Source organism: Giraffa tippelskirchi, chromosome X (assembly GCF_054371585.1).
Source record: "Giraffa tippelskirchi isolate mGirTip1 chromosome X, T2T-mGirTip1v1.2.pri, whole genome shotgun sequence".
Lineage (NCBI taxonomy): Eukaryota > Metazoa > Chordata > Mammalia > Artiodactyla > Giraffidae > Giraffa > Giraffa tippelskirchi.
Window position 1 is genome coordinate 37938063 of NC_137289.1, and position 14950 is coordinate 37953012.

At 38.4% G+C, this 14950-nt stretch overlaps 1 protein-coding gene across 2 annotated transcripts in view; it reads left to right on the forward strand.

Annotated features, from left to right (window-relative positions):
* The window catches only part of LOC145536432 (plastin-3-like), a 45484-nt gene that overhangs the window by 14747 nt on the left and 15787 nt on the right, over positions 1–14950 (forward strand). For both annotated transcript variants that reach the window (XM_081565780.1, XM_081565779.1), the window contains exons 4-8: positions 4436–4565; positions 5297–5429; positions 9356–9437; positions 10212–10377; positions 12285–12427. In XM_081565780.1, the coding sequence (XP_081421906.1) occupies positions 4436–4565; positions 5297–5429; positions 9356–9437; positions 10212–10377; positions 12285–12427 (654 nt within the window). The remainder of the gene's footprint in view (positions 1–4435; positions 4566–5296; positions 5430–9355; positions 9438–10211; positions 10378–12284; positions 12428–14950) is intronic.

Below are 14950 nucleotides of genomic sequence, written 5' to 3' on the forward strand. Positions count from 1 at the left end.
ATTTTTTAATCAACTAGGAAGAACAGACTTAAATAATCAAGATGTGCAGTGTGCCAGTATTTTTAAGGAGACGGTTATGAAACTGTCTTTGAGAAAAATCATCTTAGGGAAATATTTAATTTTGTACATTTTGAAATGTTGCTGATTCCACACAGCTGTTTGTGGCTGTGAATAACCTAGTATTTTCTTAAAAAGTGAATAATAGGCATCATAATTTTGGCATCACCCAGGACTTTTTTAAAAATAAAATACTAATGAGAACCTTGTTGGTTAAAATATATATATTTTAGAATTGGAAGAAATCAATATGTTTATACTCCTTCATTTCTCAAATTAAAAGAAAAAAAGCCTGGGTTTCTCAAAAAGGAAGTGACTTGCCTAACATTACACAGGGAACTAGTGGCTTTGTCAGTTACCCCTCTTTGTTCAAAAAATTGGAAAGGATGACAGTAAAATAACTCACCTGAAGTTTCAGAATGATACCACCATGACTGTACTGAAAGAAAGATGGGTGTGTGATTAACTAAGCGAACATCTGTCCACCCCCATCTGCCTTGTCATCAATGAAACCTCTTACAAATCATTAGACAAAATATGGTAGATCCTAGTTATCTGAGAAAAAGGAAGTGTTGCAGGAAGGGGGACCCCTTCCAGGGCCCAAAACTGGGCTCTTGTCCAACACTCGGAAATGAATTGTCTGAGGAGACACGTGCTGACAAAGCAAGAGATTTTATTGGGAAAGGGAACCCAGGTGAAGAGCAGTAGGGTAAGGGAACCCAGGAGGACAGCTCTGCCACTGGCTCAAAGTCTCAGGTTTTATGGTGATGGGATTAGTTTCCGGGTTGTCTTTAGCCAGTCATTCTGACTCAGAGTCCTTCCTGGTGGTGCATGCCTTGTTCAGCCAAGATGGATGCCAGAGAGGAGGATTCTGGGAAGGTGGTCAGACATGTGGTGTCTCCCTTTTGACCTTTTCTGAACTCTTCTGGTTGCTGGTGGCTTGTTAGTTCCCTGTTCCTTACCAGGACCTCCTGTTGTAAAGCAACTCATGCAAATGGTTATTATGGTGCCTGGCCAGGATGGGCTGTTTCAGTCAGTGTGCTTCCCCTAACAGAAGCATGTTATTCCTGTCAGGGATTAACATAAGGAAATAGAAATAAACATGTTCTTGCATGTTAGATTTTTGGTTTTTATTTAAATTGCTGCTTAAAAGGTATTAATTGCAAACCAGGCTACCAAGAAAATGTCTGTATGAATTTTGGAGAAGAATATATATATATATATATGGCAGAAAAGAGTCCCTAAATTATATCTAAACTTCACACATTAAAATTAAATATATATTAACTGATCTTGTTTCTCTTGAGTATTTCAAAACTAAGTTACTAGATTTTTATACTTCTTAGATTGTAGTAAGGTATTTTCCTGCATCTATAAAAAGACCGGTATATCATAGAGATAAGTAACTTCATATAAGCAAAGTGCTTAAAATTGTACCTGGTATATAGCAAAAACTATAGAAGTGTTAGTTGTTGGTAGTTATTTCTATTTATTAAATGGGCAGTGTTCTCTTCCTATTATTACTAAGTTTAGGCCTACAACAGATTCCCAAAAAGTAAAAACTCAAACCTACTATATTGGAAACAAACCTCAAACGCTGGAAGCCAGTCATATTTTTTTGCAATTCTTTCTGAAATCTTTGCTTCTTAAACTCCTATGTCTCTGCATTGCTTTGGTTTGGCCACTAGTGTTGATCTAGGAAGGTGATGACACTTTTAAAAGGAATACAGGACATATATGTTCCATAAAAGAGACTGGAAAAATGTATAGAACCAGAGAGAGCAGTGTACACCAGGACTTTGTTCATACATGATAAAGCAAGTCCCTCCTCCTGGAGGGAAAACAGCATGAAACAGTGAGCTCGTTAGTATCACAACAGGCAGCTTTGAAAAGATTCATTGACAACTCTCCAGCACAGTAGTTGGCCTGGTGTTTTCTCTGATTTCAGAGATTCTTGTTAAGCCAAGGCTTATACTCAAACTGCCTTATCATCCACTGGAGAGATTTCTTTACTAGAAAAGAAAGTGTTCATTTTCACGTGGTGAATCCGCTGAACAAATACATAAATCTTCAGTCATCTCCTATCTTTTAACATTTGTTTAAAATCTAAAGAACAGAGGAAAATACTATGAAACTGCAAATTTGCACTCGGCTGGAAGAATTTATTTAAAGATATTTAGAAAAGCAAGGTCATGTAAATTTTGTAAGACAATTGAAAATGTAACTAATTTAATTGCATCTTTGCATTCAACATGTCATTCCCAAGCATCAAGGGTTTAAGTAGAGCTATGTAAGTAATAGAATATTGTAAAGCAGAGATTCTTTTTTTAAATGATTATTATTTATATTACTCCTCTTTTGCATGATGTACACAAATTTGGATTTTTTCAGCTGAAATTGTGATCACGGAAGCAACCTAATTTTAGAAGGTAATGATACTTAAGACAGAAATAATTGTAATAAGCAAAATAAGTTTTCATATGTCATTCTGAGGCGGTAACTCCAAAGCAGTCACATTGGGAGCTTTTTTGTCATTCCAGTGATTTATAGTATCTCAGTCTTGAGGAAAAGACTTAGATTTTGGATTTTAATTTACTAGACACTGTTCTACTAAATGAAGTAGAGTTCAGAATGAGGTGGGATAGTGAAGATTGCTTTTTCACTGAGCTGATGGATAGTTACCAAAGAAGGACCTGTTTGAACAAAATGTATCACAATGAAAACTGCTACATTCCCAAGCCACCATTTGTTGTATAACCTTGGCTTGGATGTTAAAGTGAAATAAATGAAATTCCAGTTGGTTGGAATCAGAGTGTGAGTAAAAATGATTTTAATAATTTGAAAATTACCCAGAGTGCATGAGTCAGATCCACACTATTGATACTTAATAGGAGTCAGTATAATGGCCAGAGAGGAGGAAGAGTGATTTCATTGGTAGTCAGTATGTGTGTGTCTATATATTATACATAAATAGATGGAGGTGCACGCGTGCGCACACACACACACACACACACACACACACACACACACACACACACACCCATTCTAAAAGTCCACCTCTGAAATTACAGACATAGCACAAAATCGCAGCTATGCAAAGTGAATAAGCTTGATTTTGTAAAACTTCATGCTTACCATTTTCCTAAATAAAATTGGGTTTATAAGTCCAAGGAAGGCCAGGATTTAAGGATGGTAACAGGAAAAGATAACTTTGTGACAGAGTTGCAGCAACTTTCCTACTGGTTACAAAAGTCACTCTCTCTCCATCAATTAATTACAAAAAGGTGTTCTCCTGGAAAGACTAAATGTGAAAAGACACTCGTGTTTCTGCCTGCCACAGTCTTGCACAAGACCCCAGGCCTGCTTAGGGGAGCGTGGGCTGCATTTCAGCTTCTGCTCATGCCTGCTCTCACAGACACAGCCTGAACTGCTAGATACCACCACTCTGTTCTGTGACCTTCACATATAGGCTACCCCTCCTGAGGTGTGTGTACAAGTATGTACATGTCAATAATGCTAAAGGCCTTTGGGTTATCTTCTGTTTGCTCAGTGACTTTTCCATTAGGGCTCTAAGTTTCCTTCAATAAGCCTGTTGTGTTCCAAACACCTTTTAAATGAGTTTTTATGAAAATACTACATCCTGCTCTTGTTTTTCTGGTGGTGGCTAATTTAGCCATGCACATTGATAGCTCAGGAACACATTGGAGGTTAGGTAAGTTCCAGTATTTCAGACTTAACATAGGCAGAACTTTGGAATGTCCAGTCATTCAGTCAATTGGTTCGAGTAGGGTGTGAAATTTGCTTTGTCTCATCCTGCTTTTGTGCCTTATTGTGAAAAGAAAATCACCAAAAAGCCTCTTTTCTGGGTGTATTCATCTTCTGCTGCCAACTAAGCATATTTCCCCCCTTATTATTCTGTTCTAGCTATTACCAAGCTACCCCAGGATAAGAAATAGTTTTTTTGGTTGAGCTATAAAATTTCCATATTTCTTTGTACTGTGTATTGTGCTTAAAGAAGGGGGAAATCCTTCAGTCTTTTCTTTGCAGGAAAAGAACAGAGTCTTCCTTGTTCTAGAAAATTAACAGTTTTACCTATGCCTTTGAACTACACTAGTGTTTGGCTTAAAGCAGATTTCAATGCATGTGGCATTTGATGTTTTTGACAAGTGTGTACAGTTGATTTCTGGTGCTTCATTTTTGGTAGCAGTATTGAAGTACTTGTTTAGCATTTTAAAAACTCAAGGCTTAGTTTGCCTTATCTTTTAACACTCATCACCTGTGGGGAGAATGTAGGTTACCAGCATATAAAAGAAGATCGATATTCTTATAGTTGTGCCAGATTGAAAATTGTGAATCTGAAACATGTTTTCATTAATAGATTTTCCAAGAGGTAAAAAGCAGTGATATAGCCAAAACCTTCCGCAAAGCCATCAACAGGAAAGAAGGGATTTGTGCTCTTGGAGGAACTTCAGAGCTGTCCAGTGAAGGAACGCAGCATTCTTACTCAGGTAATGGTTAACACAGTGAACAACATATGGTGCCTGCTGTAATATCAAGGAGAAGCTCTAGAAAAACCCTGCCTCCTAGGTAAGAATACAGTTGAAGTTGTTGTGATCTGTAGTTGGACTGGGGCTAATACTTGCCATAAGAACATTACAGGTATTTATTATATAACTTTGTTAGCTTGTAAGAGCCATGATACAATATGTGCACAATATTGATATGATGCAACACATGATACAATAATAGGCTTTATTATAGCAGTGTGTGCTAAGTCGCTTCAGTTGTGTCCGACTCTTTTGCGACCCTATAGACTGTAGCTCCCCTGTCCATGGGATTCTCTAGGCAACAATACTGGAGTGGGTTGCCATGCCCTCCTCCAGGGGATCTTCCTGACCCGGGGATGGAACCCACATCTCTTTTGTCTCCTGCATCAGTAGGTAGGTTCTTTACCCCTAGCACCATCTGTGGTAATATAAATAGAATTTTTAAAGAATTTTGTAACTAACTTCTAAGAATTTTGTAATTTCTGTAAATATCAGTTGACCTTGCTCTATTTCTTTGTTAATTTTATAGCTCCTAAGAACTATTGTGTTGCATTCAGTTGTTTGGGTTTCCAAAGAGGATAACACAGGCTTATGACACACTGACTGCAGTGCTCATGAACAGCTATTTCAGGCTTTAAAGTCAAATATTTAACCTAGAGTATAAACTAATGTCTTATTCCACATAATTTTAGAGGAAGAAAAATATGCTTTTGTTAACTGGATAAACAAAGCTTTGGAAAATGATCCAGATTGCCGACACGTCATACCAATGAACCCAAATACTGATGACCTGTTCAAAGCTGTTGGTGATGGAATTGTGCTTTGGTAAGATTTCCAAGAATAGTCTTCCATGTAATTGATACAGTCGTTGCTGGATGCCTGACAGATTCTTCTTGGGGAAAAACTAGAATTGAAAATTGTCTAGGTTCTGTCCATTTCATCTTTATGTCTGTCTGTGAAAGTGCCACCAAAGGTGAATCTAAACCTCAGTCATTTATACTGGACACCTCTTCCTAGAGGAGCTTTCAGCTTCCAGTTTCTTCTCATCACTGAGCAAGCTAAGCATTTCAACTTCGTTAATCCTTTTATGTCAGCATCTCTTTATTCTCAAGTACCATAAATTCCAAAAGAGAAAAACAGGCCACTTGTCACTTTTCAATCTCCAATTACTTATTTCTGAAACATATGTTTGTCACTGCTGCTGCCCTAGACCCAACAGTGTCTCAGCCAGAAAGGTGAAAGATTATCAACAGCTTGTCAATAGATTTACCTCTTTTTTGAGGTAGTGGAACACAGTGGTTAACAGCATACTCTACAATCAGTTTGCCTGGTTCCTTTTCAGGCTCTGCCTCTCAGTAGCTGCGCAACTGTAATCAAGACACTGACCCCTTTGAACTCTCCTACACTATTGGTGGGAATGTAAATTGGTGCAGCCACTATAGGAAAAAGTATGGAGGTTCCTTAAAAAACTAAAAATAGAGTAACCATATGATCCAGCAATCCCACTCTTGGGCATATGTCTGGAGAAAACTAAAAGTAAAACAGATACATGCACCCCAGTGTTCATAGCAGCACTGTTTTACAATAGCCAAGATACAGAAATCACCTAAATGTCAGTCGACAGGGGGTGGATAAAAAAGATGAATGGAATACTACTCAGCCATGAAAAGAATGAAATTACGCCATTTGCAGCAACATGAATGGACCTAGAGATTATCATACTAAGTGAAGTCAAAGAAAGTCAAGTACTACATGATATCACTTACATGTGAAATCTGAAAAAAATGAACTTATTTATAAAACTAACAGACTCAAGGATATAGAAAACAAGCTTATGGTTACCTAAGGGGAAAGGGGGGATGGTAAATTAGGAGTTTTGCATTAGCAGACACACACTATATATAAAGTACACTATATATAAAATAAGGTCCTACTGTATATCATAAGGAACCATATTTAATATCCTGTAATAAACCGTGTGTCTGTGTGTTCATTTGCATCTGACTCTGTGACCCCATGGACTGTAGCCTACCAGGTTCCTCTGTCCATGAAATTCTCCAGGCAAGAATACTGGAGTGGGTTGCCATTTCCTTCTCTAGTAACAAACCATAGTTCAGTTCAGTTCAGTTCATTTGCTCAGTCGGGTCTGACTCTTTGTGACCCCATGAATCGCAGCACGCCAGGCCTCCCTGTCCATCACCAACTCCCAGAGTCTACCCAAACCCATGTCCATTGAGTCAGTGATGCCATCCAGCCATCTCATCCTCTGTCGTCCCCTTCTCCTCCTGCCCCCAATCCTTCCCAGCATCAGGGTCATTTCCAATGAGTCAACTCTTCACATGAGGTGGCCAAAGTATTGAAGTTTCAGCTTCAACATCAGTACTTCCAATGAACACCCAGGACTGATCTCCTTTAGGATTGACTGGTTGGATATCCTTGCAGTCCAAGGGACTCTCAAGAGTCTTCTCCAACACCACAGTTCAAAAGCATCAATTCTTCGGCGCTCAGCTTTCTTTACAGTCCAACTCTCACATCCATACATGACCACTGGAAAAAACCATAGCCTTGACTAGACGGACTTTTGTTGGCAAAGTAATGTCTCTGCTTTTCAATATGCTATCTAGGTTGGTCATAACCTTCCTTCCAAGGAATAAGCATCTTTTAATTTCATGGCTGCAATCACCTTCAGCAGTGATTTTGGAGCCCCCAAAAATAAAGTCTGACACTATTTCCACTGTTTCCCCATCTATTTCCCATGAGGTGATACAACCAGATGCCATGATCTCAGTTTTCTGAATGTTGAGCTTTAAGCCAACTTTTTCACTCTCCTCTTTCACTTTCATCAAGAGGCTCTTTAGTTCTTTGCTTTCTGCCATAAGGGTGGTGTCATCTACATATATCTGAGGTTATTGATATTTCTCTCAGCAATCTTGATTCCAGCTTATGTTTCTTCCAGCCCAGCGTTTCTCAAGATGTACTCTGCATATTAGTTAAATAAGAAGGGTGACAATATACAGCCTTGACATACTCCTTTTCCTATTTGGAACCAGTCTGTTGTTCCATGTCCAGTTCTAACTGTTGCTTCCTGACCTGCATACAGGTTTCTCAAGAGACAGGTCAGATGGTCTGGTATTCCCATCTCTTTCAGAATTTTCCACAGTTTATTGTGATCCACACAAAGGCTTTGGCATAGTCAATAAAGCAGAAATAGATGTTCTTCTGGAACTCTCTTGCTTTTTCGATGATCCAGCATATGTTGGCAATTTGATCTCTGGTTCCGCTGCCTTTTCTAAAACCAGCTCAAATATGTGGAAGTTCACGGTTCACGTATTGCTGAAGCCTGGCTTGGAGAATTTTGAGCATTACTTTACTGGTGTGTGAGATGAGTGCAATTGTGCGGTAGTTGGAGCATTCTTTGGCATTGCCTTTCTTTGGGATTGAAATGAAAACTGACCTTTTCCATAGTAGGGAAGAAGTATTAAAAAAAAAAAGGTACTTGACTGCTTTGCATTTCAGGATCCATCCATTATGATCCCCATATTATTGTGCTTGCTCAGAAATTTGTTGTGAGCATTGAGTAAGTACATATTGGAACACTTAGAACAGTACAGTGGGTATATTTCTGATGACAGTGTACAATATATAAAATTTGTTTTTTTCCAATACGGTCATTTTGGTTATCTAAAAAGATGATTTCTAAAAATGTGAGATACCCTTTAACTTGCCACTTATAGGCTGTAAAGAAATAATTTCCCATATATTTTAATAGAGAGACTCATATGATACTATTTGTTTAATATTTAAATTTTGCATGGAAATAAGCACGGTTTTCTCTATGCAAAATAACTTGTTTTAGGACAGTAGTATAAACATCTAAAATGTTAGAGTCTAACTCCAAATTTTACCAAATGAGGTTGTTCTAAGTCAGATCCTGCCCTAATTAATACAACTTTTCTTTCTATCGATATTATCACTGCATTTTCAGCACCAAATATGGTACCTGGTGCATCATCTGCTACTGCTACTGCTAAGTCGCATCAGTCGTGTCCGACTCTGTGCGACCTCATAGACGGCAGCCCACCAGGCTCCCCTGTCCCTGGGATTCTCCAGGCAAGAGTACTGGAGTGGGTTGCCATTTCCTTCTCCAGGGCATGAAAGTGAAAAGTGAAAGTGGAGTCGCTCAGTCGTGTCCGACTCAGTGACCCCATGGACTGCAGCCCGCCAGGCTCCTCCATCCATGGGATTTTCCAGGCAAGAGTACTGGAGTGGGGTGCCATTGCCTTCTCCAGGTGCATCATCTAGGTACTCAATAAATATTTGGTGAATGAAAGAATCTCATGCTCAACTAATTTTCAGTCTTTGTAGATGAAATCATTTTAATTATACATTATATAATCTAACAGAGAGATTCAGTTCCAATGTGGGATATTATCTGTTTTTAACACTTACTCAACAAAGTTTTTAATATCCAAGTAATTCATTCTTCTAAAAGAATGTGAGAAGTACAAAACATTAAATAAGAAAATATGCCCCAATCCCCAACTCAGAAATATTCAACTACTATAAGCACTTTGGTCTTTCCTTTAGTTGCATTTTTATATGTATGGTTTTTTGATCAACCTGACTAAAGTCGTACATTGCTTTTTTTTCAGATTACATGAGATAGATATTATAATAAGCCTTAAAATATTTGTGAATATTTATGGATTATTTAAAAAATAAGTCAACTTATTTTAAAATTTCTGTTTCAGTAAAATGATCAACCTTTCAGTTCCTGATACAATTGATGAGAGAGCAATCAACAAGAAGAAACTCACACCATTCATCATTCAGGTATGCACTCTTCTCCTCTCCTTCCATGAAACTATTATTTGAGGACCTGTTTTACAGACTGAAGGCTCTGCATTTTGCATTGTCTCATTTAATTCTTACAACAGCTCTGAGTTGAGGATTATTTTCCAGATTTCATAGAAGCTGAGATGCAGAAAGATTTCAGAGCTGTACCAAGGTAAATAGTGCTGGAACTAAAGTTCAAATCCAGGTGTAACTGCAAAGCCCTATATTCTTTTCATTACATTTTGCGTTCAAACATACAGAAATAAGCAAGCATGTTTAAGCTCTTAGTTAATTAGCATGCTTGAAGAATAGAAGGCTTTTATTTTCCATCTCGTATTAGGGCGTTATATAGCAGTATTTCCTCATGCAAGGCCATCTCTTGGGATGAGGAGATTCAGAACTTCTAGAACTCTCATGTGTATTCAGTAGACCTCTCATTTAGGCATTTTAAAAAATTCAACACATAACCCACATGGATATACTTACTCTAGTAACTCAGCCTTTTCCTTTAGGGTCGGTATCTTTCAATCGAGGCTAACTAAAAATGCTGTTAACTTGCCTTGGAAATCTGGAAAAGACTATAAAAATGAGGATAGATTTGTTTTAGCTATGCTTTTAACACCAAAGCTTGGATATTACTTTCTGTGGATCATGTATGGGTAAACTTAATACATAATGTCATTACTGAGTGTTATTTCAGTGAAGGGAGAAAAAGACTGTAAAAAAACAGAAAGGTCAAGAAGCAAGTGTTATAAATTGGCTGTCTTGCAGGAAAACTTGAACTTGGCACTGAATTCAGCTTCTGCCATTGGATGTCATGTTGTGAACATTGGTGCAGAGGATTTGAGGGCTGGGAAGCCTCACCTGGTTTTGGGACTGCTGTGGCAGATCATTAAGATCGGTTTGTTTGCTGACATTGAATTAAGCAGGAATGAAGGTAATGAAACACAGTCATGATCTTGAAAATTGTTTATTGGTTATTTTTTTCTAGTCATGCAGACTGTCACGCTTTCACCTAATTGAGGTGATTAGATGATAATTAGAATTAACAGAAGGTAATGTTATAGTGTTATTCAGGAAAACAGCCTAATTATAACTTTCTTCTTTAGTAGTAATTAACATTTGTCTGGCTCTTTAGAATTCATTTCACAATAAAGACATGAAAACCCAGAGAGTTTAAGGAATTTGTGCAAAGTTCTTTTCTGCTCTACTCACATAGTCCCCACCCCATTACCACCCTCAGGCACACCATCTCCTATTAATTTTAATACCTTTTCTATTCTATTATAGATTTAAGACTCTTCAAAAATATTCTAACCTGCCCTTGATGGTCTCATATTTCCTGAATTAGCAGAAGCACCGTTTTTATAGCATAGGGTTTGATATCACATCATAGACTTGTAGAATGTATAAGCATATGTGATACAATTGTCCTAAGGTCCTAGGAAGTGCTACACTGTCCTCTCCTTTTGAAGTTTAAAATATTAAGCATCACTCCAAATATTCACGTTTTTTTCCGGAAATCACCATATCAATCTTCAGTTACTTTGGGGGAAGAATATATATTGGGAGTTCTCAGTATTTCAGGGTCTCACAATACCTGTCAACAGTCCTATTCTGCACATTTATCCAAGACTTTATGATACTTAAAATTTTCAGTCCACTCAAAGTGGGCTGTATTTAAACAAATAAAATTTTTCTAGTTGCTAGCCTCTTCAGAGCAGTGTTTATCTTGTTAGAGTTAAAGTCCATTGAACAAGGAAAGGAAGACAACAAAATTAAACTACATTGGCTCGTGTAATAAGTCAAATGATTTATCTCTGACAAGGTCTCAGGTGCAGGGAGGTCAGGCTGTTTAATCCTTTCCAGCCTTTTGACTTGGAGATGGAGAGCATGAGGAGGTTTCTGTACAAGTGACAATGTTGCCTCTGCCTTTACTTAAATCCCTCAGTGCCAGAGTGACATGGTGTGAAGTGGAGTCTATGAAAGATGAAGTTTGCCCATTAGAGATATTACTTAGACCTCTTTGGAAGTCAGGCAGTTTTAGTCTTCCTGTTCAGTGTAAATCTCCTTTTATCCTATGGGAGGGAATTATTGCATAAGGACTATACAACTTCTCCATAAAAACAGTACCTAAATTTAGACAATTCTCTGTGCAGATGCCCAAGCTTCTACCTCTTATCTCTGGGGATATTTAACCAAAAACCCTTGGCTTCTTCTGCACATTTAATTCAATAACAAAAAAGTGTTGAGGAACCTTTACATATTAGGTGCTATAGACAATGTAAAGTTGAATTCTTTTTCTTTAAAAACAGGTATGGCAAAAGCCACTACAATATTGTAAAGTAATTAGCCTCCAATTAAATTAATTTAAAAAACCAGGTTTAACATTTCAAGAGTTAGTTATGCTTAAATATAAATACCATAGGGTTTGAATACTCTTTAAATCAAAAGGCTCCAAAGTTTTAAACATACTCCCCCAAGCCTCTGATTTTAATATTATTTAAGAATAGTTTATGTAAATATATGACATAATGTAACAATGTTCAACTTAAAGCTAGAACTTACTTGGTATTTGGAATGTGATGAATAATCAAGATGTTAAAATATGTAATGCTGTGTATTCTTGTAATTAAGTGTTTCTATCTGTATCATCTTATAACTAATTATATACTTTCATTTATCTTTATTATTAGACTGTGAGTACCTGAAAACCAGGAACTAGGTCACAGTACTTTTTGTACCTCTGTTACTTACTTAACAGAGTGTCAAAAGACTCAATAAACATGTAATGACTGTTACCATATAATGTATCGGTTGGGTTTTTCTTTTTTTCCTTTGTAGCCTTGGCTGCTTTACTTCGAGATGGTGAGACTTTGGCGGAGCTTATGAAATTATCTCCAGAAGAGCTTCTGCTTAGATGGGCAAATTTTCATTTGGAAAACTCAGGCTGGCAGAAAATCAACAATTTTAGTGCTGACATCAAGGTAACTGTTTAGTTAAATACTTCAGTTCAGTTCAGCTGCTCAGTTGTGTCCGACTCCTTGTGACCCCATGAGCCGCAGCACGCCAGGCCTCCCTGTCCATCACCAACTCCCAGAATCCACCCAAACCCATGTCCATTCAGTCGGTGAAGCCATCCAACCATCTCATCCTCTGTCGTCCCCTTCTCTTCCTGCCCTCAATCTTTCCCAGCATCAGGGTCTTTTCCAATGAGTTAACTCCTTGCATCAGGTGGCCAAAGTATTGGAGTTTCAGCTTCAACATCAGTCCTTCCAATGAACACCCAGGACTGATCTCCTTTAGGATGGACTGGTTGGATCTCCTTGCAGTCAAGGGACTCTCAAGAGTCTTCTCCAACACCACAGTTTAAAAGCATCAATTCTTCTGCACTCAGCTTTCTTTATAGTCCAACTCTCACATCCATACATGACCACTGGAAAAACCATAGCCTTGACTAGACGGACCTTTGTTGACAAAGCGATGTCTCTGCTTTATAATATGCTGTCTAGGTTGGTCATAACTTTCTTTCCAAGGAGTAAGCGTCTTTTAATTTCATGGCTGCAATCACCATCTGCCATGATTTTGGAGCCCAGAAAAATAAAGTCAGCCACTGTTTCCACTGTTTCCCCATCTATTTCCCATGAAGTGATGGAACCAGATGCCATGATCTTAGTTTTCTGAATGTTGGGCTTTAAGCCAACTTTTTCGCTCTCCTCTTTCACTTTCATCAAGAGGATCTTTAGTTTTTCGCTTTCTGCCATAAGGGTGGTATCATCTGCATATCTGAAGTTATTGATATTTCTCCCAGCAATCTTGATTCCAGCTTGTGCTTCCTCCAGCCCATCGTTTCTCACGATGTACTCTGCATATAAGTTAAATAAGCAGGGTGACAATATACAGCCTTAACCGTTTAGTTAAATACTTGACAGGGACATAATAACATGGAGACTTCAGGTCAGCTTAAAGGAGGGAAAATCCTATGAGTTTATCACCCAACCTTGTTGCCTCTAGGCCCTGATGGTAGATTTCAGTAGAGAGACTGAGCCAAGTAAGAGCACCAGCACTAAGTCTAGCTTTCATTTTGTGGAAAGGGGTTTAAATATTACAGTGCTAACATTTTCTATTCTGCCTACTGTTCAACATGCTGTACGAAAAGATCGGCAGTCATGACTTCTGTTCCTAACTGCCTTTCCCAGGCCTCAGTGGATCTGTGTTAGTAAAGGCCTAGAGAGAAAGGGCCTCAGGATTCCCCATTCCCTTTCTTATTTGGCTCCTCTTCTGTCATGTGCTCCCTCCTTCAGGCATTCAGTTCTTGGGGGTAGTTATATACTCTTATGTATGTTTGTATTTCTTACCTCAACCCTGCCCCTATTTTTTAAATTTAAATATATTTTAAAAAATGTTACAATGTTATATTTGTTTCTGCCATACCACAACGCAAATCAGCCATACATTCCCCTCCCTCTCTGGCCTCCTACCCCTCTCCCCATCTCATCCCTCCAGATCATCACAGAGCACCAGACTGGGCTCCCTGTGCTACACTGCAACTTCTCACCAGCTATCCATCTTACACTCCATAGTGTGTGTGTGTGTGTGTGTGTGTGTATATATATATATATATATATATATATAGATGCTACTCTCTCCATTCGTCCCACTCTTTCCCTCCCCCACTGTGTCCACAAGTCCATTCTCTATATCTATGTCTCCATTCCTTCCCTGTAAATAGGTTCATCAGTGTCATTTTTCTAGATTCCATATATATGTATTAATCTACTATATTTGTTTCTCTCTTTCTGACTGACTTCACTCTCTTTAACAGGCTCTAGGTTCATCCATCTCACTAGAACTGACTCAAATTCGTTCTTTTTTATGGCTGAGTAATATTCCATGGTGTATATATACCACATCTTCTTTATCCATTCATCTGTTGATGAACATGTAGGTTGCTCCCATGTCATGGCTGTTGTAAATACTGCTGCTATGAATGTTCGGCTTCCCTCGTAGCTCAGTCGGTAGAGTCTGACTGCAATGCAGGAGACCTAGGTTCAGTCACTGGGTTGGGAAGATCCCCTGGAGAAGGAAATGGCAACCCACTCCAGTATTCTTGTCTGGAGAATCCCATGGATAGAGGAGCCTGGCAGGATACCGTCTATGCAGTCGCAAGAGTCAGACACGACTGAGTGACTAAGCACACGTGAATATTGGGGTACATGGATCCTTTTCAGGGTATATGCCCAGTAGTGAGGTTGCTGGGTCATATGGTATTTATTCCTGGTTTTTTAAGGAATCTCCATACTGTTCTCCATAATGGCTGTATCAGTTTACATTCCACCAACAGTATAGGAGGGTTTGCTTTTCTTTACATCCTTTCCAGCATTTATTGTTTGTAGAATTTTTGATGATGGCTATTCTGAATGGTGTGAGGTGATAGCTCATTGTAGTTTTGATTTGAATTTCTCTAAGGATTAATGATGTTGAGCATCTTTTCATGTGTTTCTTGGCCA